The sequence below is a fragment of the Mandrillus leucophaeus genome, unplaced genomic scaffold, assembly GCF_000951045.1.
Source record: "Mandrillus leucophaeus isolate KB7577 unplaced genomic scaffold, Mleu.le_1.0 Scaffold292, whole genome shotgun sequence".
Classification (NCBI taxonomy): Eukaryota; Metazoa; Chordata; class Mammalia; order Primates; family Cercopithecidae; genus Mandrillus; species Mandrillus leucophaeus.
The window spans coordinates 525,302-552,394 of record NW_012103054.1 but is presented as its reverse complement, the minus strand read 5'-3'; the positions used below and the strand labels follow the sequence as shown (position 1 = coordinate 552,394).

The 27,093-nt window shown below is 39.6% G+C and overlaps 1 protein-coding gene across 2 annotated transcripts in view; it reads left to right on the top strand.

Moving 5' to 3' along the window:
• The window catches only part of GALNT7 (polypeptide N-acetylgalactosaminyltransferase 7), a 170,390-nt gene that overhangs the window by 84,281 nt on the left and 59,016 nt on the right, over window positions 1-27,093 (top strand). For both annotated transcript variants that reach the window (XM_011986088.1, XM_011986089.1), the window contains exon 2: window positions 6,198-6,658. In XM_011986088.1, the coding sequence (XP_011841478.1) occupies window positions 6,198-6,658 (461 nt within the window). The remainder of the gene's footprint in view (window positions 1-6,197; window positions 6,659-27,093) is intronic.

The window sequence follows — 27,093 nt, the reverse complement described above, 5'->3', positions numbered from 1 at the left end:
CCCACTTAGAAACCTGATAAAATCTTTCCAGTAGGTGGCTAAAACTGCATCACAGACTTACCCACTTGTAACTGCAGTTGCCATAGTATATCAGAAGTCTTGAGATAAAAATAAAAGATATAACTATTAACTATTACTTAATAGGCTGCACTCCATTGTCAAGAGTACCAGTGTTTCAATCCGTAAAGTAAGTTTGGGACGAACTGGTTTACTGTATAGTACTCAGCCTGGTTACCCTGCTTAAGTTTAATATACAGTATTAGAGTTGCTGACCTGGATTTCTTTTAGTGGAGCATTATGATGTCAACTCTACTGTTTTCTCTATTTTGTTGCCCTTTGGTTTATATCTTGGCCTGATACTTAAAGAAAGGAAAAAAAAAATAAAAATAAAGACAAGGAATAGGAATTCCTCTAAGCGAGTCTATTTCTTTGAGCAGATAATTTTTACCAGCATGTCATACTTTAAGCCACACCCACAGCTTATGTAGAATTTTTATATTTCCATAAAGTTACCTGAAAGCATACTTTATCCATTTTCAGTTCTGCCTCTGTAGTTGCTAACAGAGGCATTGCCATTGGAAAGTGGCCTTCCATCTCCTTTTAGTTTAGGGATATTAAAATATACTTGGAAATGGGTCCTTTCCTGTATGGATGACATTCTAGATATTCAAGGACTGGTAAGGTCTCTGTTTAATCTTGGGCTTATCCATTTTAAGCCCTGATTAAGCACAGACAAATTCCTTGACCATGCCCAGTAGGGCTACAGCTCCCAATGCAGTCATCGCTCAGTGCTCTGAAAGGAGCAAGACATGGAGGTCTTCAGTCAGCAGGAAATGTCTAGTCCATCCGGCTGTAACTAAGCAGAGACAAAGAAGGGTACTGAGGCTGGTGCACCCCACATTCCCACCCACATCCTGCCACATGTTGGTGAGAGTCTGGGGAGCCCCAGCCTACTAGCACACCTTGTTCCCTCTGAATTTCTGGAGCTTATTTATTTTTACCACCTCCCTCTCTGCTTTCTGTGCCCATTCCTTCTGCTCCTTTTAGGTAAGTGCAGCCAGAGAAAGGATGCTGATAGAATTTTTCTGATGAAAGGTGTTTTTGATCAAGAGAGTTAAAAATCACAGATTGAAGTTTGGCTTGTTATACCTTTAAATTCTGTGGCTTATGAAGAATGATAACCAAATAGTGTGCATGTCATTCAAGCAGTGGCCCTTTCCTAAAGCTAAGTCATTTCGCAAGAGATCGTGTGACTGCATAAGCTCATCATTAAAAGCTTAGTTTTCTAGGCTTCACCTACGATTTCAAATTCAAGCAAGCCTAAGTTACTGTCATTTGCTCTAAAGACCATTTTTCTAAATCCCTTTGGATTTATATTATCTCTACCAAGGCATGGCCATCTTGGAAAAATATTACGTATAAACAGGATTTGGAGGTAAGAAGGGGCACTTTGTAAGTTGTAAGGTGGATGGTGACTGCCCTGACCTTACTTCTGGTAATCCATATTACCATCCAGTGATAAGTGATTATATTTTTCAGTCCATTTCCACCTTTATGAACATACTGATCTTGGAAAATTATCTACTCATCCTCTTTTCCATTTCTGTTTAACAGTGATTCATTGGTTTGGACTGTAGAGCGCATCAGCTGGTGTTTACGAAGGTATTATAGTATCAGTGAGTCACAGAGGCATCTACTGATTCTCATTCACTCTTAGAAGGAGTATGTAGCTTTCCTCCTTAGGGGAGTAAAGTATTACACCACTTTATAGCCATTGTTCGAATCGTATAATTAAGATTTGATGTGATTATTCTTAGTTGACTTGGGGTTAGACAGACAATTCTTGTATTTGGTTTTGCCTTCAGATTTAATGACATGCAGCCTTTGAGAAGTGAGCAAATTCAATTTTTCTGGTGCTATTATATAGCATTATTAAAAGTACAATGCTGTGGAGGGAATATAGAGTTATGTTCTTGGTGAATTCATAAGGTATTGCCAGTACGGGTCTATCTGATCTAAGCCCTGCTCTTCTATTTTGTATTTTCCATTCTTTATCTCCTCTTTTCTTTTCAGAGTCTGTCTTACCTCCAAAGCAGAACTTTTAGGATTCATTTGTTTATTCAGTGAGTATTTATTGAGGAATTATGTACCAGGATAAGCACTGGAGATGCAGTGGTGTGTATGATGGACATAGCCTGTGCATTCACAGAACTTACAGTCTAGTGCAGGGATTGGGGGGCCAAATCCAGCCCAACACCTGTGTCTGTAAATTCAGGGTTACTGGAACACAGCCGTACCCATTCATTTACATATTGTCTATGGCTGCTCCCACACTACAGAGGCAGACTTGAATAATTACCACAGAGACCCTGTGGTCTGCAAAGCCAAACATGTTTACTACTTAACCCTTTGAAGAAAAAGTTAGCTGACTCCTCTCCCATGGATAGTGATGGAGACATTTCATAAATGCAATCTAGAGCTCCAAAGCCTTGCCAACCCCCTTGAGGAGTGTATATTCTCCAGAGGGCAGTGGGCTACTGCTGGAATATTGTAAGCAGGGAAAGAAACATGTTGATATATGAATTTTAGAAAAGTCCCTGTGGCTGCTGTGTAGGAAGTACATGTTTCAGGGTGAGAAGCACTAGGTCATAGTGGTTAAGAGTATGGACTCTTGAGCCAGACTATTTGGATTGAAATTTTGACTCTACTACATACTGATTCTAATCTTGGGTAACTTTCCTGTCAGATGTCCTGTCTATAAAATAGACATGGCAATCATAGTACTTACCTCATGGGATTGATTAAGTTAATATATGTGAAGCACTTAGGACACAGTGTTTACCATCATCACTATTATTCCTATTGTAATCTTGTTCAGAGGTGAGGGTGCCCGAATTAAGGCAGCAGCAGTGAGGATGATAGAAAGAAGTGGCCAGATGGAGGCTCTACGCAGGTGATAGAATTGACAGGAATATATGATTAATTGGATGTCAGAAGGGTAGATAAAAGAGAATAAGAAGTTGAGGATGATTGCAGGTTTTGGATTTCATCAGTTGAGTGAATGGTGGTTTCAGTCCCTGAAGTAAGGAGACAGGCTTGTGATGTGAGGTGAATGATAGGTTCAGTTTTTGATATGTTAAATTTAGCTACTAGAGCTACTAGAGAGAGATGAATAGAAATGTTCAGGAAGCAGTTGCCTGTGAGGTTTAGAGTTCAGAAAGGTGATACGGGCTGGGGAAATGGTTGTAGCCGTGATCACTATAAAACTGGTCACTGAGCTTGGAAGAGAATGAAATAACCCAACATGAGGATGGAGTGACAAATAGACTAATAACAGAACCCTGAAGAACACTGACGGTTTAAGATTAGACAAAGAACCATTAAGTCAAAAAAAAAAAAAAAAAAAACACAAAATACCAACAAAAAAAGCCTAGTGCCCCATGTATTCACAGCCAAATTCTACCAGACACTCCAGAAAAAAAAAAAAAAAGAACTTTTGGAGGAAAATAAACATGAATTTTTAATCCATTAAAATTTCCCTCATTGAAATAGTTGAATTTGAAAAATATTTAAATTTGCAATTTTGGTATTAGCATAGGCCAACCTAGACTATAGCATGTATTTCACAATTTGATTTCATGTTATCATATTCTGTATTCCTCTAATATTCAATTTCCTCTGTATGGAACATTAGGTAACTTAGTGGATGCTATGGCTTCTGGATGCTGACATCGTATGAGCTGTTCAAACTACTCTTCTGTATTTAGTAACATTTCCTTACCTCCTTGTTTACCAATTCTCTTGAGCCTGTGATAGGAAAAACTAAAGTGGAGGAGAATGTCTTTCTCTTTTTTGTGTTATACTTGTTTCAGCATCAACAACTTGGAACCAGTTTGTTACAACATTTTATAATGATATCTCTATATTAATTTACTTACAACACTAACATAAGTAAGTATAATTTTGGAAGGAGCCAGGAGATAAATTGGAGAAACAAACACTTTTTCCATCATCAGAATCACCCCTTACCTCTCTCTTACAGTTATGCTTGCCTTATACTTTACTTAGTTAATTCCCAAGAGAATCTTCAGTCCTTCTTGAATATGATTTCCAGCAAAACAGCCTTCTACTCACTTACTCTGACCCTCAGTAGGGCTCACAGGTTAGGCTCAAGCTAAGTCCCTGAGATGTGCCAATCAGAAGGCTGATCCAGAGGCTTTCTCTACCCTGTACCACACATACCTGAACAAAGGCATCACATTTATACAATCAGGCTGTGTTGCCTTTTCTATTTAGGGGAGAACTTGTGAAAAACTTTGAAATGGTCCCAAAAGATGACTGTCTAACTCAGCTTTCCAGCTTATCTCACCCTTTCCTATTTTACAATCCTGGAAATTACAGAAAACTGAGAGTGATGCAAAAGACCCTTGTCCATTGAAATGCAAATTGTTCTGGTGGAATGCAGTTGATTATTGCCCTACGCAGAGTGACCAATTTAACCAGATTTGCATCCATTTGTAAATTCTTTGCAATATCCTTGATATTTATGTTTGTCCTTTGGATTTCTTTTTGAACCAGTTGTAATATCTTACAGGTTCCTTTTTTAATGAGTTAGTTAAAATCTATGTCCCGTTTCCAAAAAAAATTATCTTGTTATATATACACATGTATGTTTATACATGCATATCACATCTCTAGAAAAATTCACAAGAAGTTGGTAGCTGTAATCACCTCTGCAGAAGGAAAGGCAGAAAAGCTTGATTTTCACTACATGCCCTTTTGGATGTTTTGAATTTTGCATTGCATGCCTATTTTTGAACTTTTGAGAATCAAGTCTTTGCCATCCCTTAACTACTAACTTCACATCTGAAATAACTGACTTTCTATAAAGATTTTTGCCTCTAGATAAACTACTAATAGAGAGCACCTACACATCAACATCATACTTAGAGACTTTCTTTTGTATTTTTTAAGGCAAACTAGTAAACTTTACTTTTCAAGGTAGCTCTAAACCTGTAGAAAGATTTTGGTCGGGTGGTGCTAATTCTATGACTGTAGGGGAATCTATCTGTAGCTAATTCTATCTGTAGGGGAATCACACAGTGTTAGTGTGGAGGGAAGTGGCAGACCCATCAGCCTATTTTGCAGTTGTTCTGTGTGCACCTTGCCTCTTCCCCAGCTGCGTCCTCTATAATCCCCTTGTCTAATTATAATGAGCAGCCCTCCCATTAAGCCAGTGATTCTCAGGCTTAGATGTATATTAAAATCACCAGGAGTGCTTTTAAAAATCGAAATGCTTAGACCAATTAAATCATAATGTCTGAGGGTAAGACACAGACATTGGCATTTTTCAAAGCCATCAAGGTGATGCCAATGTTGAGAAACAGTGTCTTGTGCAAAGAATGGTGCTGGCAGAAGCAAAAGCACTGATCATATCTGACTGGAAGATCTGCATAGGTGATGAAGACGGTCCAAACAGAAAAGAGAGGCACCCTTTACTGTGAATGAATATCCTTGTACAAAGAACCTGTTTTGACCCATGCTGCTTCTGGAATGGGGCAAACTAGGTATGGGGGAGTAGTTTAAAAGCCCAAGCTGACTTAGTTACAGGTATTAGCTTTTTTTATACTTCTGAATTCAGATAAACTCTCAGTGAGTAAAAAATACCAAATTGGGACTCTGCATATCCCCGCCTTGTTCCTCTGCCATTTGGGGCACTGAGCCAGCCTGCTGACAGTGACATCCATCTAATACCACTGCCACCATATGGTTGTGCTACCGACAAAAGGTTATATTTATCACACACAGGCCAACTGGGAAAACCACATATTGTACAAACATGACCTATTAAGCATCTGTTTTAATCAAAGATTCTAGAACTTCTTTGCTCTAACCCTTAAAAACATGCTTTATTAAGGGGCCTTTGATAGAGAGGTAGGTTTGTAAAGGGAGAAGTAAAAATGCATCCTTTCATTAATTTTGAAACAGTAAGGTGAGGAGATAGCCTATTTCTTGGTATTTCCTCTCTACTCTGAAAGCTATCTTCTAATGGGAAGTCCTGATTAATGTCCTGCTTGTATTCCAAACTGTTTTATTGTTGCCTCAGCCTTTTTTTAAACCTGAAAATTGGTCTCATGAACTCAACTGTGGTGGTTTGCCTTCATATACTCATTGTATATCCCCTCCCTTTTGTATAGGAAGACAGAGATGTCAATGACCCCATGCCCAACCGAGGCGGCAATGGACTAGCTCCTGGGGAGGACAGATTCAAACCTGTGGTACCATGGCCTCATGTTGAAGGAGTAGAAGTGGACTTAGAGTCTATTAGAAGAAAAAACAAGGCCAAAAATGAACAAGAGCACCATGCTGGAGGAGATTCCCAGAAAGATATCATGCAGAGGCAGTATCTCACATTTAAGCCTCAGACATTCACCTACCGTGATCCTGTGCTTCGCCCAGGGATCCTCGGTAACTTTGAACCCAAAGAACCTGAGCCTCCTGGAGTGGTTGGTGGCCCTGGAGAGAAAGCCAAGCCATTGGTTTTGGGACCAGAATTCAAACATGCAATTCAAGCCAGCATTAAAGAGTTTGGATTTAACATGGTGGCAAGTGACATGATCTCACTGGACCGCAGCGTCAATGACTTACGCCAAGAAGAGTAAGCACACATCCTCTTCTTTCTAACAATGGGGCAGCTGTTGTTTTCATAGGTTGTTAGGTTTAGTTAGATTGTTAGAATGGAGAAATTATTGATGCCTTTATTTCAAGGAAATAAGAGGATCTTTGAACAGCAAAATGGTCAGAAGGAGGCGGTCCCTACATTTACGCCATTGTATTGAAGGCGGGCTGTATAAAATTCCGGGGCCCTCTACATCAGTGCTATTCAAACCGTGGTCCCCAGACTGGCACTGGTCTATGAATTTTTTGTTACCAGTCCACAAGTGAGAAAATGAGCTTGCACCAGGATGTAAGTCAACTACACTATTAAATATGTTGTTTAGTTTAACTGACAATTTTTTAATAGCAAAACTTCCTTGATTTGTTGATTTTCATTCTGGAGCAAGTGCCTTATCTTGTTGTGGAACAATAGCAAACAGTAACAGTGTTCTGGGCATCTCGCATAATGAACTAGATTTATGTTTCCTTGAATTTTTTTCCTCAGTACTGAAACTGGGAATTGAAACACTTGACTATCAGCAAAAGGAACACTCAGACAGATAAAACTCTGACCTAAGCTTTCCAATTCTTTTCACGTAGTATGATTTTTAAATGAAAGATTTTCAGCTCTTAACTTTTGATGGATAGTGATTACTGAATGAACTCAAAACTTTTCTCTTTCAGTTTATTCAATAACTCGTCCTACTACTATAGGATCTACATAGCTTTCATGAATGTAGTTGGAAATTTAATTCACTGCTACTAGAAAACACGCAGAATATATTCCTGATGACATACTGTTAGCATCATCTTAATTTTCAAAAGGTTAATACAGCAGGTGCTCATACCCCCATACCTACTCACATACACGTATCATGTACACACACACTCACACACATACACATACACCTGCTCACCAGCATTCTTTATGACCGCTAAGTAAAGTCCTGTGTCCGAAACAAAGCCATTCAATGGACTTTGAGTATTCCTGTACCTTTATTGGTAAAAGTGAGAAGAGATTAGTGAAATGTGCAAAGAAAATAGGAGTGGAAGTGCAGCAGGGTGATGGTGAGAGATACAACCTCTTATACAGAGAACAGTCAGAGCATCTCCAGGGGCTGTGAAGGCAGAATCTTGGAGTAATTTATTCCCAGTAGAGACTTGCCTAGTCATAGATAGCACTGTCAGATTTAGCAAATAAAAATACAAGATGCCCAATTAAATTTGAATTTCAGATAAACGGTGAAAAAATTTAGTATATGTTCCAAATATTGCATGAGACATACTTAAAATTTTTTTAAATTGGATTTCCCAGAAATCCAATTTTAACTGGGTGTTCTGTGTTTTATCTGGCGGTCTTAGGAGATAAAGATGGCTGTTAAAGAGTTAGAGCTGCCATATGAGGACCCTTTAGGACCCCTAACAGGATCTAGAGCCCCTCATCTAGAGTGCGTCTCAGTTATCTTCAGTGTAGCACTCAGATCCCTCATCTCGGTTACACAGGTGCTTTGCAAAATGACTGGTGGCATTCTCATCACTGTAGTGGGGGAGAAGGGAAGGTCTGCTGCAGGCCGGGACTTAGTATAAAGTACTGAATTCTCACAACCAAACTGTGAGAGAGCTCTTACCTGAGTGTGTGAAGTCTGAGGCTCACACAGAGTTGTGACTTCTTTGCATTTACCCAGAAGAATGGCAAAATGCCGAGTCACCCCTAGGTGGTTTGGTGTGAAAGCCCCTTCATTTCCGTCACTGCACGCCTGAGGTATATATCTCTCTCTAAGTAGTGTACCTCAGTGCAGATGTTACAGTCAGAGGATTAGCTTAGCAGTTTGGAAACAGAGATTTTAGCACTTGAACTGTTTATTTAAAACTATGTCACTTAAAACACCGCTATAAATATAGCTAACTTTTCAATATAAGAAATACCTTAAGAAAATTAAATGATGTACAAGGCTTAAAGCAGGGCACGGGATTTAGAGACATCCTCTGCGCCTCCCTCCCTTAACCCCTCACATCCAGTCCATCAGCAAGGCCCCTTGGTTCTACCACCAAAATGTAGCCCAGATCACTTCTGAGGTCCGCTTCTGTCCTCTCGTCTGCCTCCACCTGAGGCCATGCAACCATCATCTCTCCTGGAATCCTGCAGAAGTCTCCTTACTGGTCTTTCCATTTCTACTCTTGCCTCTTACTATCTATTATTGAGACACAAATCAGTGTGGTCTTTTAGAAACCCAAATCTAAAACCATTCTGTGCCTTCCCATTGCACTTAAAACCCAAACTCCTAACGTGCAGCAGCCCCCATGCTGTGGCCCTTACCCACCTTGCAGACCTCTTCTTGCTACTGTACTTCTTGCCCACGTAGTCCAGCTGTGCTGGCCTGCCTCAGGTCCTCTGCATATGCTTTTCCGTCCTCCACGAATGCTTGCCTTTCTTCCCACGACTGGCTGGCTTCTTCCCAGCCTTTAGGCTCACTTGCACTACTCTAACCATGCTGTCTAATTTGCTAAGGCCCCACTTTATTCTCTATTACTTCTATTACTTCTCTTTAGCCATTTTGTTCATGGTATTTATCAAATTTTATAATTAGATATTGGCTTATTAAATTGTTTATTGGCTGTCTTTCTCATTAGATAAGTTCCTAAGAGCAAGAACCGTGCCTATTTGTAAGCCTAGTAGCTGACAAGTAGGAACTCAGTAGTAGTACCCAGTTGGTAAATATCCATCGAGAATGAATGAATGTATGGATGAAATCAGCCAGGGTTCAAACCTTAATGCCATCACTAGATGTGAGATCTCTGACCAGTTACTTATCCTCTCTAACCCTCAGTTACCTAAACCTTAAGACAGATCTACTAATACCAATCTCTCAGGATTAGCGTTAGAGTTAAATAACATAATTGACTACAAAAAGTCTTTTATTAGCCTGTTGGTTAGAAACCTAAGTATTATTAGCTGTTTTTACTGCTATGGTATTTTCTTCATTACCTTGTTGTCAACATTCAGATGTTTTCAGTTACTATGTAGCTTTGATAGGCTCTGTTGCTTTTTGGAAAATATGAATGTCACACATTGCCTTATCTACATCCTCTTGCTTCCACTAGTACCTTCCATGATGCTAAAGCCTTCATCTCCTTTAAAAATTTCAGACACACTGATTTCCATGGGAACCTCACATCTCTGAGTCCTCCTTTCACCCCGCGGTTTCCTTCCCGTCTCCTTTCTTTCCTTCTTCCATGCCTTGCATAGCCAGTTGTGTCCCATGTTCTTTCCTCTGGCACAACTGGAGCAGTGCCTAGAAACAGGACATTGCATGTTTTTGTGTATTATTTCTGTAAATATTGTGTCTCCAATAAAATTAAAAGGCCCAAATCTATTTTAGTAAATGCTCCTAAGCCTCTCTTTGAAATCCTATACTAGTGATAAAAGTCATTTTTAATATTTCAAAATGCCCAAATATAATAAATCCCAGAAACTTTTTTAAACTGAATCCAAATTATTTTTTAAACTGGATTCTGTCTCACACTTAAAAAAAAAAATGAGACAGACTTCATTCCTTTTTGAACACTTACAATTCAGTGCAGAGTATAACATAATTTTCTAAGTAAAATTATTTATACTTTAGAATGTGGACAATCTTTGGAATTTTTCTCTAAAATAAAAACCAACCATGAATAAAAATCGTCTAAGTGTTGCATATTACCTAATATGCATATTAGCACTTGTCTGCTTTTACTGGCAACATATTGAAAACATATCGTACATCCATATTGTGCACATGAGGATGCACCCTTCCTCATCCTCATCCCTCATAGGGAATGTGCTTGGAGCGCCTCAGAAGCTGGCTTGCTTGTGGCTGGCTTTTTGCCGCTTCAGAACACAGGCCCTAACAGCCTTGTTCTCCTGCCTCTGTCTGTCATAGAAATGAGGCACCTGCATAGCTTAGAGACCAGGCTCGGGCTGTTTGTCCAGCTGTAACATCTGACACTGTGGTTAGCTTGTTCGTTCTTGTGGCTGTTCTGTAGTCTTTGTAGATGAATGTTCTCTTCCCTAGAAGCAGGAGGGAAGTGTCCAGCTGCTGGCATGACTCACACTTCTGTATGTGATAGCTTTGAATTACATTCACTGACTGAGTAATTTATTGGCTGTTGATTGCTTGTTAAAAGGGTGAGTAACAGTCTTTTCAGTGAACTGGAGGCCTACTTCTTTTTTAAAGACTTGAGCCAAGAATGACTTCACCTGCCTTCACACTTTTTTTCTATAAAATACAAATACGATTTTCTTCACAGTTCAACAGATATTGAGTATCTCTAATATGTAATGCACTGTCCCTGCCTTCAAGGGGCTCAGCAGCTACCACTAGGGAGAAAGGAAAGAATGCCATAATGTAAGGCAGAATGTAGAACCATTAGAAAGGTCTTTTAATAATGTGGTTCAGAGGAGTGAGAGGTCAAGTTATAGGGGAGTTGGAAAAGGATACTTTGCCAGGCATGGTGGCTCATGCCTGTAATCCCAGCACTTTGGGAGGCCGAGGTGGGCTGATCGCATGAGTCCAGGAGTTCAAGACCAGCCTGGGCAACATGGTAAAACCCCGTCTCTACCAAAAATACAAAAAAACCAGCTGGGCGTGGTGGTGCATCCCTGTGGCCCCATCTACTTGGGAGGCTGACGTGAGAGGATTCCTTGAGCCTAGGAGGCAGAGGTTGCAGTGAGCCGAGATCACGCCACTGCACTCCAGCCTGAGTGATAGAGTAAGAGCCCATCTCAAAAAAAAAAAAAAAAGAAAGAAAAGAAAATGATAGTTGAGGGGAATACTAGGGAAGACCCTGAAGGATGCGTAGGGTGTCTTTAGGAAGAGGGCACATGAACATGTAGTAGAAGACATGAACACATAGTTCATGGATCCAGTTTCCTTGGATCTGGAGCTATGCGGAGAGAAATACAGCTGGGAAGATAGTAGGGCATTGGAAGACTACATGCCATTCACAGAGCCTACATTGAATCTGGTATTTGGGAAGACCTATTGAAGGTTTATAAAGAGAACTTTGGGAATTTCAAACTAGTAGAGGTGTTAGAGTAGATTAGGGGGTGGAGACTTGTTAGAGGGTTAGTGGCATTCGAGTGGGATCTCCAGTGGAGGTTATAGAACCGAGGATATTCAATGTAAGAGAACAAAAGAGTTAGAAGCAGTAGGCTTTGGGAGGTGATGGAGTGGACGGGGAAATCAAAGATAAATCCAAGGCTTTGAAGCTCAGTAACACAAAGAAGAGTGGTGCCATTAACAGAAAGAGGCTGGTTAGGATAGAACAAGCCACTCTGCCCAAAACTCATTTACCTGAACTGGTCTGCCCCTTGGTTTAGATGAATTCATGCAGAGCCAGTGAGGATGAGGAGCCTGTTTATGGGAAGAAGTAGAAAGTTCTATTTGTAGATAGGTTAGATTTTCTTCTGATAAAGTTTGGGATTTTATTTCTTTTTACTGTGAACTGCTGACGCAAACACTTGGAAATTATTCTTACCCTTTTTTTCTGCCCAACAAAGCAGACAATCAGAGGTATTTTGATTCAAACAAGTGAATTAAATGTTTTGACTTATTGAATGAATTCATTTGCTTCTAATATTTAACCTTTTCTCCCACCTGCACACCTTTTGCATTTCTGTTTTGTAGAAAGCTATCTTAGTTGCAATTATAAAGTGAGATGATAGATGTAAAAGTGCTTTGAAAATTCTAAGAGCTATGCACATGTTAGTAAGATTGTTAGTATCTTTCTTAAGCTTGTCTATGGGAAATATTTTTTTAAAATATATTTTACATTTACACTCATGTCTTATATGCCAGATAATTCTCCTCTTACCTGAGTCCAAAATACATATTGATTCTTATACTGTAATTTAACCTAACATGAATTGTGTTTGTGAGGTTTTCTTATTCTCTATCCATGTTAAAGGTTCTCTTTAATATCTACCAAGCTATTTAGAACATATTGCTATAATTTATAAAATGGTTGCTATTTTTAAAACATTGATTTAGTTGGAATACTATAGCTTTCCTTTTAATTTGTTTTTACTTATCTTGATCCATAAATTTCAGCTACAGCTAAAACCTTAAAGCTACTCATAAAACGTTAAGACAAATATTTAGAATATATAGAAATCATATATACACATACATATATGAATCATGTTTATGCAGAGGTATTTGTACTTTGCCCTAGTTTCTGTTTTTGGAATATGTGGTGGCTCTATCTGACCATCCAAACTAATTGATGACAATTTTTCACACACAATCCTTTTTTTACATAGATTGCCCAAAATATATTGCATTTTTCAGACTACAGTTTGGCAACTTTAGGTCTAATGTTAAGAAAACACATTTGAAAGTGGTTTCAGATGACCCAGGTTGCTTACTGGCCTGAAAATTTTGACTCTTGGAAACTAGAGTACTTTGTGAATTCAGGGGTTTTCCAGATTTACTTTAAAATAAGTCCTTGTGTTCTGATGCCTATTTTTCGTCTTCACACACATATAAACACAAAAACATATATACATTGCGTGTTAGAATTTTCTCAAGTTGATTTTTGTTTAAGGTTCTGGCTAACAACAGACGTATTTAGACAAACTGAAATTATTTTAAAAAGCAGGAGTTAACTTACATTACTCCCATTTCCACAGCAGTTTAGGGAGGTACCGTATTTATTTCAGTAAGGCTACAAAAACTGGAAATTGAGGTAATTTGTTTCTCTAAACCTCCGTTAGCAGAGTAGCAGCAGTCTTGAATCCCTTTCTCCCTGAACTGCCTTCTTACCCTTGATAGGTTCTAGATGGCTCCCTTCCCTTGGTGGAAACGTCCTTCTGCTCCCAGACCTCCTTTGGTTGATGAGAGCCTTCCCACTCTCTGGTTACTGTCCAGGTTGCTCTGTTGACAGAGGATTTATCTTCATTTCCCTCCTTCATCCCTCTATCTCTGCCACCAATGTTACAAATCACAAAGTACCCCTGATAAAAAGTTATAAACTCACATTGCATTTATTGTATTTTCACAGCCCTCTACCCCCAGCTATGAATTTAGAATAAGTTTCCTGGAGACTAGTTTGAAAAATATTTGTGGTGGCACCACTAGATATCCCATAACATCCCACCCCAGTGACAGACAATTTCAGGAAAACCTTGACTCTTTTTTTCTCTTCAGAATAAGTCGTTTGCCCGTGGGAAACACTAACACAGAGATTAAGGGATGTTTTTTGTGCCCTTTCCTCCTAGACTATTTCAGTGTTTGAGCTAACAGTCTTTTCAAAGTATTTAGTCATTGTTCTCTGCCAAAAGGTTATCAGTTCCTTCCAAAAGACAGCCTGTGCCAATAGACCCAGACGTGCTAGAGCGCAGTATGGATCACGGAACACACGCCCCTTTACCCAGTGGGTCAGCATGGTCACCTGTGGTAATTTAGCTCAGACTATTCCAGAACCATTAGATACAGGCTGTCTAATGGTTGTATCAATATGTGTTTCTTTGATGCATATTGACTCCTGTGCGTTTGGTAAATAGGGAAATTATATCAATTCAGTGTGTAAGTCTTTGTGGTTCATAGATTTCCTCTCGCATAGTACTGTTTGGAAGTGATCAGGAATAAGGTTTCTCACAGCTAAAGAGATAGCCATAAAAAATTATTTATGAAGACCTTAAGGGGACAAAAATTGTCTTCTGCAGAAGTGTTTTTCTTTAGTGAAAGAAATGGGAAGTTTACTGGCTTTAAGACCCACTCACTCTACTTGCCGCTATATTTAGCTGTCTGAAGAAGCTGCACGTGCATCCAAAGAAACTGAGAAGGAAACTGATTGATGAAGAAGGCTATCCTTGGATTATACTTTTAATTTTGGTGAAATTGCTCTGTATTAAAAATGAATGTCTCCAAAGACCTACAAAAAGGAAAACACAAGCCTATGGGTGTTAAGTTTGCAAAAGATGAACTGTGATACGAAATGCAAAAATTCGTGGCAATTTTAACTGTGCTGATTGGTTTTGGTTTCCTTAGGGCTCTGGTCCCAAAGGTCCTTAAGTTTTGTGTGGTCTGCTCCTATCCCTATTTTTTTTTCAGTCTTATTGTCCCTCCCTCCCTCCCTCCCTCCCTCCCTCCCTCCCTCCTTCCTTCCTTCTTTCCTTTCCCTATTTTTTGAAGTCTTATTGCTCTTTCTCTTCTTTCTTTTTCTTTTCTTTTCTTTCTTTCTTTCTTTCCTTCTTTCTTTCTCTCTCTCTCTCTCTCTCTCTCTCTCTTTCTTTCTTTCGCATAATCTTGCAAAACAGAGAGTTTACTAGGACTACATATACAAGGCAGAAATGCCTGTAATTGCACCTAAAAGGCAGGCATAGTCAGACTGCTGGGCTTAGGGCTATGCTGTGAGTGCTTTGCATAATATAGCCATAATATAAAAGGAAGAATGGGAGATATTTTCTATATTTGAGATTAATAATTTACATGACACTGTCTAGCTGTTAATCCAAGCATAAACCAACATTTATATAGAAGGAATATCCCCTACCTCTCCATTTATTCTAGAAGCAGAGCAACCATTCTAAAAAAATAGACCACTCTCAACAGACAGCAAGGAGTTACATATGGCCACAATGGGGAGAAACTTGGCCCAGTTTAGAGCCAGGACTCACTTTTGCCATAGTTGGCTATAAAACTCCAGATAACTTCACCCTTTTTACATTTACACATATAGATCTTTACCTCTGGAATATCCGGTAAAAGGACCTGTGCTGGAGAGAAGGCAATCTTTAAAAGTAGTTGAACCAGGTTAGAGGCAATTAGGGGAGGCTTCCTTCCTCTCATTCAGAGTTTAAAATTGACTTCAACTCCTTAATCTATAGGAATCATTAAGACAAGTCATTGGAGAGAGCTGTAAAGCAGGATCATAAACACCAGTTTTTTTTCTTCAGAAAGGATTGTAGAAGTAGTAATATGAATAATGGTTGAATAATTGTTATATAACTTCTTGAATGCAGTTATAAATATGTTAATTATCTTTGTTCATTTTAAGCTGAATATGTAAAAGGTGCACTTGGTGTATCATAAATAGATTTAGTCTTTCATCATTTTTGCAAGATATAAGTTGAAAGTGCTAAGAAGGAAAAATGGCTTAACACCAAAGCCAAGCTAATTACATGAGTTAACATTATATAAATAATATAGTTTAATTACATTCAGTAAACTTTTAGTCTGTCACTGGGAAATGACCTGTAGCTTTGCTTCCCTCTTCACTGAATCCTAGGGGAGATTCCACTCTTCAAAATGTAGCTATTGTGTAGGAGGAAAATCACATTTTTAATAGCCTGGTGACCTATTTTAGAATGAACACTGCCATTTTAATCAAATGGAAAATATCCGTGCATTCTCCAGAATAGAAAGGCCCAGTGAGCAAACCAAAACCATGATAAGGGCTCTAGAGAACGATTTGAGAATCTAAACTCCGCATTCCCAAGACCCTGGAGATTCACAACTGGCACTTTAAAGGAAAGCATTGTAGTCTTCAGTAGAAGGATGTACTTCATCTTTTGTGAGGTAGGAGCTCCCTCCAGAGTCCACACATGGTAAGCTGCAGGCCTGCTGGAGTAGGTCCCCATCCAAGGAAGATATTTAAGGCTGATTTCTTCTCCCAGTGAGATTGAGTTGGGGAAGGGGCATTAAAGGAGGACAGAGAAACTCTCTTGAAAGCTTCTATTGAAGTCTGTGTAAACACAACTACTTAAGAAAGCAGGCTTGGGTATTCTTATTTAAATCAAATACAAAGAAGAATCTATCCTATCTTCTGGGCAGACAATAATGTTACCTAGACTAGAGTTTGGTTGGTTCTTGACCTCACATCTTCTGTCATTGTGGTACTAGTCTCTGGCTCCAGGGTCATATGCCAGATGTTGAGGCTGATGAGAGGAAGTGTTGGAATTAACAGTGTGCTAAGGGGGTGCACCAACAGACGTAGAGTGGCCCAGAAAAGCAGGATTCACCCCTAGTGTACTTATTTACACTTGTTTATATGGTTTTCTCAGTCACTTCAAATGAGGTCTAAACTGTGTCTTCCACTTCCACATAATTATCTCTGTTGGTGTGACTGCTGCTTTTCTTATCTCTCTGTTGCAGCAGCTGATGGAGATGGGGTTGGGAGAGGGGGACTCAGTCAGTGACAGTAAGGATCAGCAGCATCACTGTCCCTGTGTTACATCTATATGTCCAGCAGTATGCTGGGTTTTTAAATATACTATCTTCTATGCTTATAACCATACTGAGATAGTATATTTTCAATTTCACTATATTTTTGGGTGATGAAAGTGAGGCTCAAAGAAGTAGAACACTTGCAGGTCATATAACTCGAAGATGGATATCCTGGGACTCAAATTCTGGCATATACACCCATTGCCTTGTTAGGGATGCTAACAGCCAAGAGGTTGTGTTCCAGTTTGCTACAGGACATTGATTTTTTTTAGAGGGAGAGTTAGAAAAAGGTAAAAGGCAAAGGTTTAGCGTGTCATTATTGCAGGATTTTTTCCTGCCTCCTAAGACAGGGTTTCACAATCTCGGCACTTGATATTTGAGCCAGATAATTCTTTGTTGACAATTCTTTGTCCTGTACATTGTAGGATGTTTAGTAGCATCTGTGGCATCTACCCACTAGATGTCAGGAACACGTACACCGGCTTCCACCTCCCTAGTTGTGACAACCAGTTCTCCAGATGTTGCCACATGCCCCCTGGAGGGCAAAATCACCCCTGATTAAAAATCACTGCTGTAAAGGGTTGATCGAGGTAACGTTGTGGGAGGAGGGAGTGACACAATGAAAATCACAGAGATGCATTTATAGGATTAAGGGGAAGAATTGGAACAGATTGATGGAATGGGACAAATAGATAGGAGGACTTTGTCCTAAGTAAGATGAAGATAGTTATTAGATTAGTGGAGGGTTACATGAAGGTTCACAGGCTCCATCGTGGCAGATCTGAATATTGTTGCTGGTAGTACAGTAATCATTTACAGATGCATTTATAACTCTTTCTCTCTTCCCCCTCCTCCCGCTTTTCTTTTTTCTTTCTTTTTTTTTTAAATAACAAATACCAGGAGTGGAGTGGAGGGAGCCACCCTTTTTGTACTATACAAGAGAAAAGATCCAATCCTGCTATTTCTCTAGTTCTACCTTTCGGCCAGTTGGTAGCCACTGAGGGCGTCTCAGAATTTGGTGTATATTTGTCCAAACTTTATTCTAAGTTATTAAACTAATTCTCCTCTTGAATTATCCCCCTTATTTCTTATTTCCATTTCTTGGTTTTGTGTTTTGTTTTGTTTTGTTTTGTTTTTGAGAGAGTGTGTATCCCTCTGTCACCCAGGCTGGAATGCAGTGGCATGATCTGAGCTCATTGCAACCTCTGCCTCCTGGGTTCAAGCGATTTTACCACCTCATCCTCTCCAGTAGCTGGGATCCCAGGCGCCCATCACCACACCCAGCTAATTCTTGTATTTTTAGCAGAGATGGGGTTTTGCCATGTTCACCAGGCTGGTCTCAAACTCTTGACCTCAGGTGATCCGCCCACCTCAGCCTCCCAAAGTGCCTGGGATTACAGGCATGAACCACCATGCCTAGCCCATTTCTTGTATTTTTAATTAGAAGAATTGCTAATACCTGTGGGGGGAAATTACTTGAAGTAACAAGAAAAATATCAATAATGCTTATTTTATTAACCTTTGAAGATAATTTTACAATATACTTACCAGGACTATTATAAGAAATTCACTTATAAATATTGTAGTTACATGCCATCAAGTGCCAGAATGAATTACACAAAGGCAAAGCACGTAACAATACTACGAGTCCTTGCTCAGTGTCTTCTGTAGGTTCAGGGAGAGGACGTACAATGAAGCTAATTTTACCATAGGCAAATTGATATTGTTGACTGAAGGAAAAAAAACTGAAGTTTTTAAACAATTAAAGTCAGTTATATTTGGAAGTCTTACTGAGGACTATAGACTGAGGCTTATAACACAGAAGCAATTCTGTCAGGCTGTTTTAAGGCAGTATTTTAGTTTATAGTTTACATGTAGGTGGTGAAGATTTAATATGTGTAAAATTATATCTACGTTTCAGTGTAAGAGTATATCTGGTGATAGATTATAGAAGTAGAATCATTAATTTTGTCAAATGTTATTTTATGTATAGGAAAAGGCAAGGACTAGGATCATTTAAGAAATGTAGTGACTGAGGCAAGCGTTGTGGTGGGACCATGTGTTTTATTTTTTTTGTCTTTAAAGTATTTTTTACAGAGCTGTATGTCATCACAGAATCCAGAGCTTTGTGAAATTATGTTGGCAAGTAGAAATAAGCATGCCTTTTTATGTTTGTTATTGTGCCTTACAACATAAACAAGAGTCAAGTTCCTATGGCATATTTCTGGTCACAAAAGTATCACCAAACTTCTAAGTAAGGACCAAAATACTTGTAATATTAAATATTAAAATAAATGTGAAGTATACATACGTTTGAGAAAGATTAATAAAAACAAGTAAGATGATGATTTACTCAATTTTTGGTGAACCCATGAGTGATGGTGGTCATAGTGGTGGTGAATTTAATCAACAAGTAAACATTTACAAAGCGAAAATTGTCAGGAGTACCTTGCACCAATATGCAGTTCAAAAACAAGCAATAACAAACGTGGGGAGCTTGCTGAGTGCTTCTGTCCCACATCACTTATTGTCCTGCATCTGTATAATTGTTGTCTACATTACACATTTTTATTTTATAGTAATTTGTATTTATTCATATAATTTGCTATCCACTCATTCCAGTTTAGGGTGGTGTGTAGCCAGAGCCAATTTTGGCAGCTGAAAACACAATATGGGCACCCTCCCTGGCCAGGACGCCATCCCGTCACAGGTGTACTCACACACACCCATACTCATTCACCCTGGGCTGTGTAGACACAGCATTTCACGTAGTGGGCACAGCTCGGGGATGTATATCCAGACAAAACCCATGCAGACAAGGGAAGGGTATGCAGACTCTACCCAGGCAGTCGCATCAGTTTTTTTTTTTTTTTTTTTTTTTTTCTCATCAGCATTAAAACAAAACAAGGTTGAATGAGGCAATGTTATTCAAGGACCTGCACTACACTTATTTAATATGTTGGCTTGTCAGAGCTTACAGACCACCCTTTAATGTGCTTAAAAAATAGATAGTTGCGGCCAGATGTGGCAGCTCGCACCTGTAATCCCAGCACTTTGGGAGGCCGAGGCGGTTGGATCACCTGAGGCCAGGAGTTCAAGACCAGCCTGGCCAACATGGTGAAACCCCGTCTCTACTAAAAATAAAAAAATTAGCCACGTGTGGGGATGTGCACCTGCAATCCCCGCTTCTCAGGAGGCTGAGGGAGCAGAATTGCTTGAACCCGGAAGGTGGAGGCTGCAGTGAGCTGAGACCGTGCCACTGCACTTCAGACTGGGTGACACAGCCAGACTCAGCCTCAAAAAAAAAAAAGTTAGATAGCTGCAAATTATTAGGCTTTTATTTATGTGGGTTAAGTATCAAAATTTATGACATTGAAATTAAAACAAAATTTTAATCGTTAATTCATTTAAGAACAAATTCATTACATATTACATATTTTATGGAAAATAAATTTTTTTAAGTTAAAAAAAAGAATGTCATTGTCCTAGATTTTTACCAACTTCTGTAATGTCTGGCTTATAGAAGATACCTGAATTCCAACACCTACCTCTGCATTTCAGTCTATGCCCCTGGGTTGTTTTAGTTGAAATATATGAAGAAAATCTGGCCTCACTCAGATATGTAATTGCAAAAGGGGGGAGCATTTTAATAGCTTTTTTCAGGTAATTGTTGGTACTCCTTTTTGATACTATACTAAAACTCAACAAGTGGTAGTTTTTTTAAAAACTAGTTGCAGTAGAGAACTTGAAGGCATAAAAATCAACCTTTAGTACTGTTTCTAGTCTGTCTTGCACTTTAACAGGACATTTTACCATTGTATGATTCTGTAACGTCAGGAGTTGGTCATTTGGAAAATAATGATTTCCCAAGTAATGCAGATCTTTTAAATACTGACAATTTCATTATATAATGATAAGAATAATACATTTGTTAACATCATCATCGGTCTCATTGGAAAAGCCTTAACTTCTGAGAGACTGTCATATTTCCGAATTTCTTAGTTTTGCCTGAAAGCTCAGGTTTTGTCATTGGCAACAAGTGATGTCGGTTGTTTTTGTTGAAGTGACAGGCTCCCTTCATTCATGTTCAAAAAACTGCAGATAACCAGTCTCAGTGACCATAGTTTGTCCTTTGATTCTTTCAAGTGAAAATGGCATTCTATGAAAAAAAAAAAATCATAGAAACTTATTCAGCATACAGATCAGTCTCAGGTGCTTTTCTTTGACACAACCATTATAGTTGAGTATCTAATAGAAGTCTTTTAAGCATACTTCCCATTTCATCCCACAGAATATTAAAAAGGTATATTCTAAAAGGATTTAATAAAATTAATAAATCATCAAGGAAGACTTACTGCTTCATCAAGGTCATTCAGTGTAAGTGGTATGTGTTTTATATTTAGTGTATGCACTGAAGAATACCATAAATATGGGTACCATTTGATGCCATTGCCTTGATTTATGCTAAGGCACCAGCAGTTTTACCCACTTTGCTTTGGTACCATCGAAGTAAATATCCACACGTGAAAAACAATAGTATCTTTATATGATCAGCAAAACAATTTTGACCTCACTAAACTTCAGAGAGGGCCTTGGGGACCCCACAAATCTGTGGATCATACTTTGAAAAAGCCACTGCTATAGATTTTAGAATGCAGAAGGTGAATAAGAAGTTTCCTCAGAAAAAGTTTGTCATCACCAGTCTTCCAGTTTGATTATTGACAAATACAACATTATTTTATAAAGTAAAATTTGATCTCTTGTACTTGATTTATTGGTAATTTCAGAGATTCTGTACTTCGTGATGATTTAGATAATTAAGATGCTCACTTACTCAAAATTGTATTGAGCTCTGTTTTAATTAACTGATACAGAAGAAAAACTTGATTTTATATTGCAAAAGTGCAGTCACATCTGCAAAAGCATAGATGGCTGGATAGTATGAAATGCTATCTCTACACTAATTACTTAGGATTGATGGATAAAATAATAGCAAATTGGCCAGCTTTAATATTCGTGGGACTAAAATGGTTTTAAATGGTGTAAGGCAACCAGCCTCCAAACTGGAGGGAGTAATTTACCATCATCGTATTGATTAAAATTAAAGGAACTCGTGGGAACAAAACCCAGGAGTTCAAGGTTCACCAATTTGTTAGTTGGGTATTTCATTATAATATCCGTATTTTGTAATGATTGTTTTTGGAATGCCAAGAATTCACTGAACAGGGTTCCCAAAAGTTTTCCGTATGTTCTAAAGTCTAGAGATAGTGCTAAGATAAATATAAACACATCATAAAATAAGATGAATGGTATTTACATGATGAAGACCTGTGGTCAGACATTAGTCTGATTACCTAAGTTCCAAACTGCTAGCTCATTGGTTTGGAACATCCGCAAAGCTATTCCATGCAAAGCCTTCCCCCTTTAGCAAGTTACTTTTATCATAAGTAGTGTTTATATAGACAAAATAATTGTTTTAAAGTTATTCTTGGCCAGGCGCGGTGGCTCAAGCCTGTAATCCCAGCACTCTAGGAGGCCGAGACGGACGGATCACGAGGTCAGGAAATCTAGAGCATCCTGGCTAACACCGTGAAACCCCGTCTCTACTAAAAAATACAAAAAACTAGCCGGGCGTGGTGGCGGCGCCTGTAGTCCCAGCTACTCGGGAGGCTGAGGCAGGAGAATGGCGTGAACCCGGGAGGCGGAGCTTGAAGTGAGCTGAGATCGCGCCACTGAACTCCAGCCTGGGCGACAGAGGGAGACTCCATCTCAAAAAAAAAAAAAAAGTTATTCTTGGGACCAAATTTTCAGTAGGAAAATAATATACCAACCTGAGCGCACCCTTCCATTTTCAAAAGAAAAATATCTGCTATATGATAACCTGAGTAGTCAGAAGGAACTTACTGTTTGTATTCTAATGATTGTAAAACTTTAAGCAGATATACAATGGAATCAGAAGAATTCACCCAAAGCCAGAGTAACTAAGATATGAGTGGTTATGATACCAGGCAAAATGTTATAAGGCAAAGCCAACCCTGCAAGATGATAAATTGTCTTATTTTTCCCATCAGTGTCCATTATAAGATACAATGCGTGAGTCTACACACAGTGGTGTTGATTCTTGCATCTCTGTCCTAATACAGTGTGAGTTCTCTGAGCACACACTGGGGTCAGATGGGTATTGCTCTTCCATATTCCCCTCTGAGTCTCAATTTTCTTATCTGAAAAAGAGGGAGTTGTCAATGTTTCTAACTTGTTTTAACCACAAGAAGCCCCAGAATCCTTTTTCAAGTTACTTCCTAGACAACTCTATACTTTTGTTCTTGGCACCTTCTTGAAATTCCTGGGCTCCTCCAACAAGTTTGGAAACCTGAGACCTAGATGTCTTCCTAGGTCTCCCTCATTTTAAAATTAAGTTTTTCTGTGTTTCTACATTCTCCCCTGGGTGTTCCACACTTGTTTCTCTAGGTAAAAAAGCTTAATAGAACCATCCAGCAAGCAGCTGGTATGCAGCTATTGTCACTCGAGCCTGAGCTTTGTGGCATACTTTCTGTTGTGGTATTGCCTCTTCCTGCATCCTGGAGGGTAGAGTGGCTTGACAGCCCCCGGGCCACGGCCAGGTGTGACAGCTCTTTTTGGAAAGTAACGATAGATGTGGCATCTATTGACTTGGCTACCTAGTGTTGGTGCAGAAGCAAATGCTGCTTTGATCCCAGCACTATAGCAACTTGTGCTGTTTGGCAAAACTTGCGCTTCATGTACAAGCCACTCAACACTTTGCCCATCCTGGCAAGGAGAGCATCAGACTGGGAGCCAGGATACCAGGCTTGCCCTTCTTCAGTTTCCCTAGGAGCAGGCTGGGGACCAGGTGGATTAGCTAGAGGACAGTCAGCCATTTTATATTGCCAAGCTCAACCCTGCTAGCATTTCCAGGATATAATCCTGTTAGGAGAATGTCTCCTTCTATTAGCCTTTGTTTGTGCCAGCTCCAGGGGCAGAGGAAACCCGTTTTGCCTGACATACCAGAAGTGACCTTTCCAGAGCCAGCTACTGTTTGGTGAATTGTTGTCATAGTCTTTCCCCATACCTCTATAGACACATGCATGATTTTTAGAACACAGAAAACTTATTTTTTGTTCTAAAAGCTTATCATCCCCTATATTTCCTTATCCTTTAGCCTCACCAGCCTTCTCTACATGACCTCAGGTTTGTGACATGGTTGGCTCACCACCTAGCACATGGTAGGCAGCAGGTGCCTGCTAACTGTTTATACTAGCAGTGATGGTGGTGTAAGCATCTCTCTCTCTCTCTCTCTCTCTCTCTCTCTCTCTGCCTCTGTCTCTCTGCCCCCCAGCCCCCCTCCGTCCCCCAATCTCCCCCAGCCTGTCTCTCTCCCTTCTTTCTTCTCTGAAGCAATATGGGATTGTCTTGAATTTCTTCCACATTGCTTTTCAGAGTTTTTACTTTTCACCTCCTTTTTCTGAGTCTAGAGCTTTGCTTTCATCTCACTCCTCAAATGGCCCAGATAAACTGCTTTTCAGAGTGGATGGGAGCCCAGTGCATAAGATTGCACTTTGAGAGTCACGTGGTAGCTTTTAAAGGGAATGGCTTGGACACTTCAAGAACCTTGCTCATAATATATTAAATGTGTCATAGAATTTTAGAACTGGCCAATCTCAGTGGCTCATGCCTGTAATCCCAGCACTTTGGGAGGCTGAGGCAGATGGATCACTTGAGGCCAGGAGTTTGAGACCAGCCTGGCCAACATGGCAAAACCCCGTCTCTACTAGAAATACAAAAAAATTAGCTGGGCCTAGTGGTGTGTGGCCATAATCCCAGCTACTTAGGAGGCTGAGGCATAAGAACTGTTACAACCCAAGAGGCGGAGGTTGCAGTGAGCTGAGATCACACCACTGCACACCAGCTTGGGCGACAGAGCAAGACTCTGTCTCAAAAAATAAGAAGAAAAAGAAAAGAAAAGAGTTTTAGAACTGAAGGGGGCTAGAGGGGTCCCTTGGTACTATGAGAGGTCCCTCACTTTGTGTATAAGAAATCCCAAGTGTAAACAGTATGTGATCATCCAGGATGAAATTAAGTGACTGACAGGAATGAATCCAGGTCTTCTAGGACCGACCTTTTACTATACCAGACAAAAGAGCAGGAAAGTGTGTTGATCAGAGCAGTAGTTTTAATTGTTGTATTTTTGATACATTTGTGAAACATTTTATAGCAATAAAAATTTTTACTTAGGAGCAAAAGAAGTATGTTATCAATCCCAAGGTAATTCTCTTTAAATGTGGACATATAAAATTCCAACTGTATGTAGAAGGGCCTCTGCTTACATCTAAGTTGTAAGAAGTCATACTATTAATAAAACAGACATAAAAATAATGAAATCCTGCCATTTTCAGCAACATGGATGAGCCTGGAGGACATTATGTTAAAAATCAGCCGGGCACCGAAAGACAAGTATTGCATGTTCTCACTCATGTGGGAGCTAAAAAATTTGATTTCATGGAGGTAGAGAGTATAATGATGGCTACCTGAGGCTGGGAAGGGTGTGTGTGTGTGTGTGTGTGTGTGTGTGTGTGTGTGTGTGTGTGTGTATGTAGGGCTGGGGTGTGGGATAAAGGGGTTGGCTAATAGCTATAAGCATACAGTTAGCTGGAAGGAATAAGTTCTGATGGTCGAAAGGACAGCAGGGTGATTATCGTTAACAACAATGTATTGTGTATTTCAAAAGGGCTAGAAAAGAATATTTGGGATGTTCCCAGCACAAAGAAATGATAAATGTTTGAGGTGGTGCATATCTTAAATACCCTGCTTTGATCATTACCCATTATATGCATGTATCCATATATCACATGTACCCCATAAATAGGTACTATTATCATATATTAATTTTTTAAAAGCCACCTTGGTGTGGCCTAAGAGTAGAGGATCATTGTTGATGGTGTGGGCAAAATTTACCATTGTACCATGCCTGTCACTTAGATCACCCTCCAGCCTGGCCCCTGAAATGCATACCTGAATGCTAGGGAGATACGCTGAAAGAGCGTTCCGTTAAAATGCCTGTCAAACTCAAGGATGGCAAATTTCTATACTTGAGGGTTTGTGGATACTCGTAGGCAGATTACCAGCCAGTGGCTTCTGCAGCGACAGGAAACCGTGCCTGGGCACAGAACAGCAAACGTCATCAGCAATGGCCATTCCTTAGAATAGGCACAGCAGGGGGACCAGCTTCACAGGAGCAGGGGCCCCTTTGCAGCAGAGTCTTCACCTCAGCAAGCAGAGCTCACGGAAAATGAGGGGTGCTGCATGGTACCCAAGAGTGCCAAGTTCATAAATACACGAGGTTCACTTTGGGAATCCCATACAGAGCTGAAAGAGTTATGAGCATAATATTGAGCATTTAGGGAGCTTTGGTTTCCTCTTCTAGCAATTGTGGATAATAATACTTGACTTGTAAAGTTATTGTGGGGAACAAGTGTGCTAAAGGACATAAAAGGCATATCACACATGAGCCTCACTGGTTGGAGGTCACGGTTGTTGGAGGCCACCTTCATCCCTTGTGTGGCATAGAGAAGCCTCAGAAGCTCTTTTTTTCTGTATAGTCCTCTCATCATGCCAGGTGTGTGGTATTCAGCCTTATCTTTAGAATACGGTACCCTCATCATTGTATTTCATCCTGCCATCCTACTACAAAAGAGGAGGTGTCCTAAAGGAAGTGAGTAAATATAAAGAAGTTCTTAACGTCAACCTAAGATAAAGAAATGCTTGCTTGTAAGTGGTGGGTGATTGAATCTATAATTTGCGTCAAGAGAAGTGAAAAAAAATGTTAGGTTGGTGCAAAAGTGATCACGGCTTTTGTGATTTTTTAATGACAAAATCCGCAATTACTTTTGCACAAACCTAACCTTGTTTTAGGCACGTATCTATTTAAAGACACTTTATTTTACCTATAATGTTGATGGGTTTACATTACACTCAGGGCCAATAGCACTGTTAACTCGCGCCCAAACAAAGCTTATCTCACGTGGATTTTCTGCACAGGACACAGCACAGCATCTTTGTGCTTAGGAATACCAGGTAGCACACTGACATTATTTTCGGGAGGCTGTTTTAAACAGCAAAATTACCAACTAAAAGTACAAAAATGAGAACATCTGTAGCACCAAACAAACTGCAAATAGGACACTTGTTCTCTCTATGAGCAGAAACAAGAAAC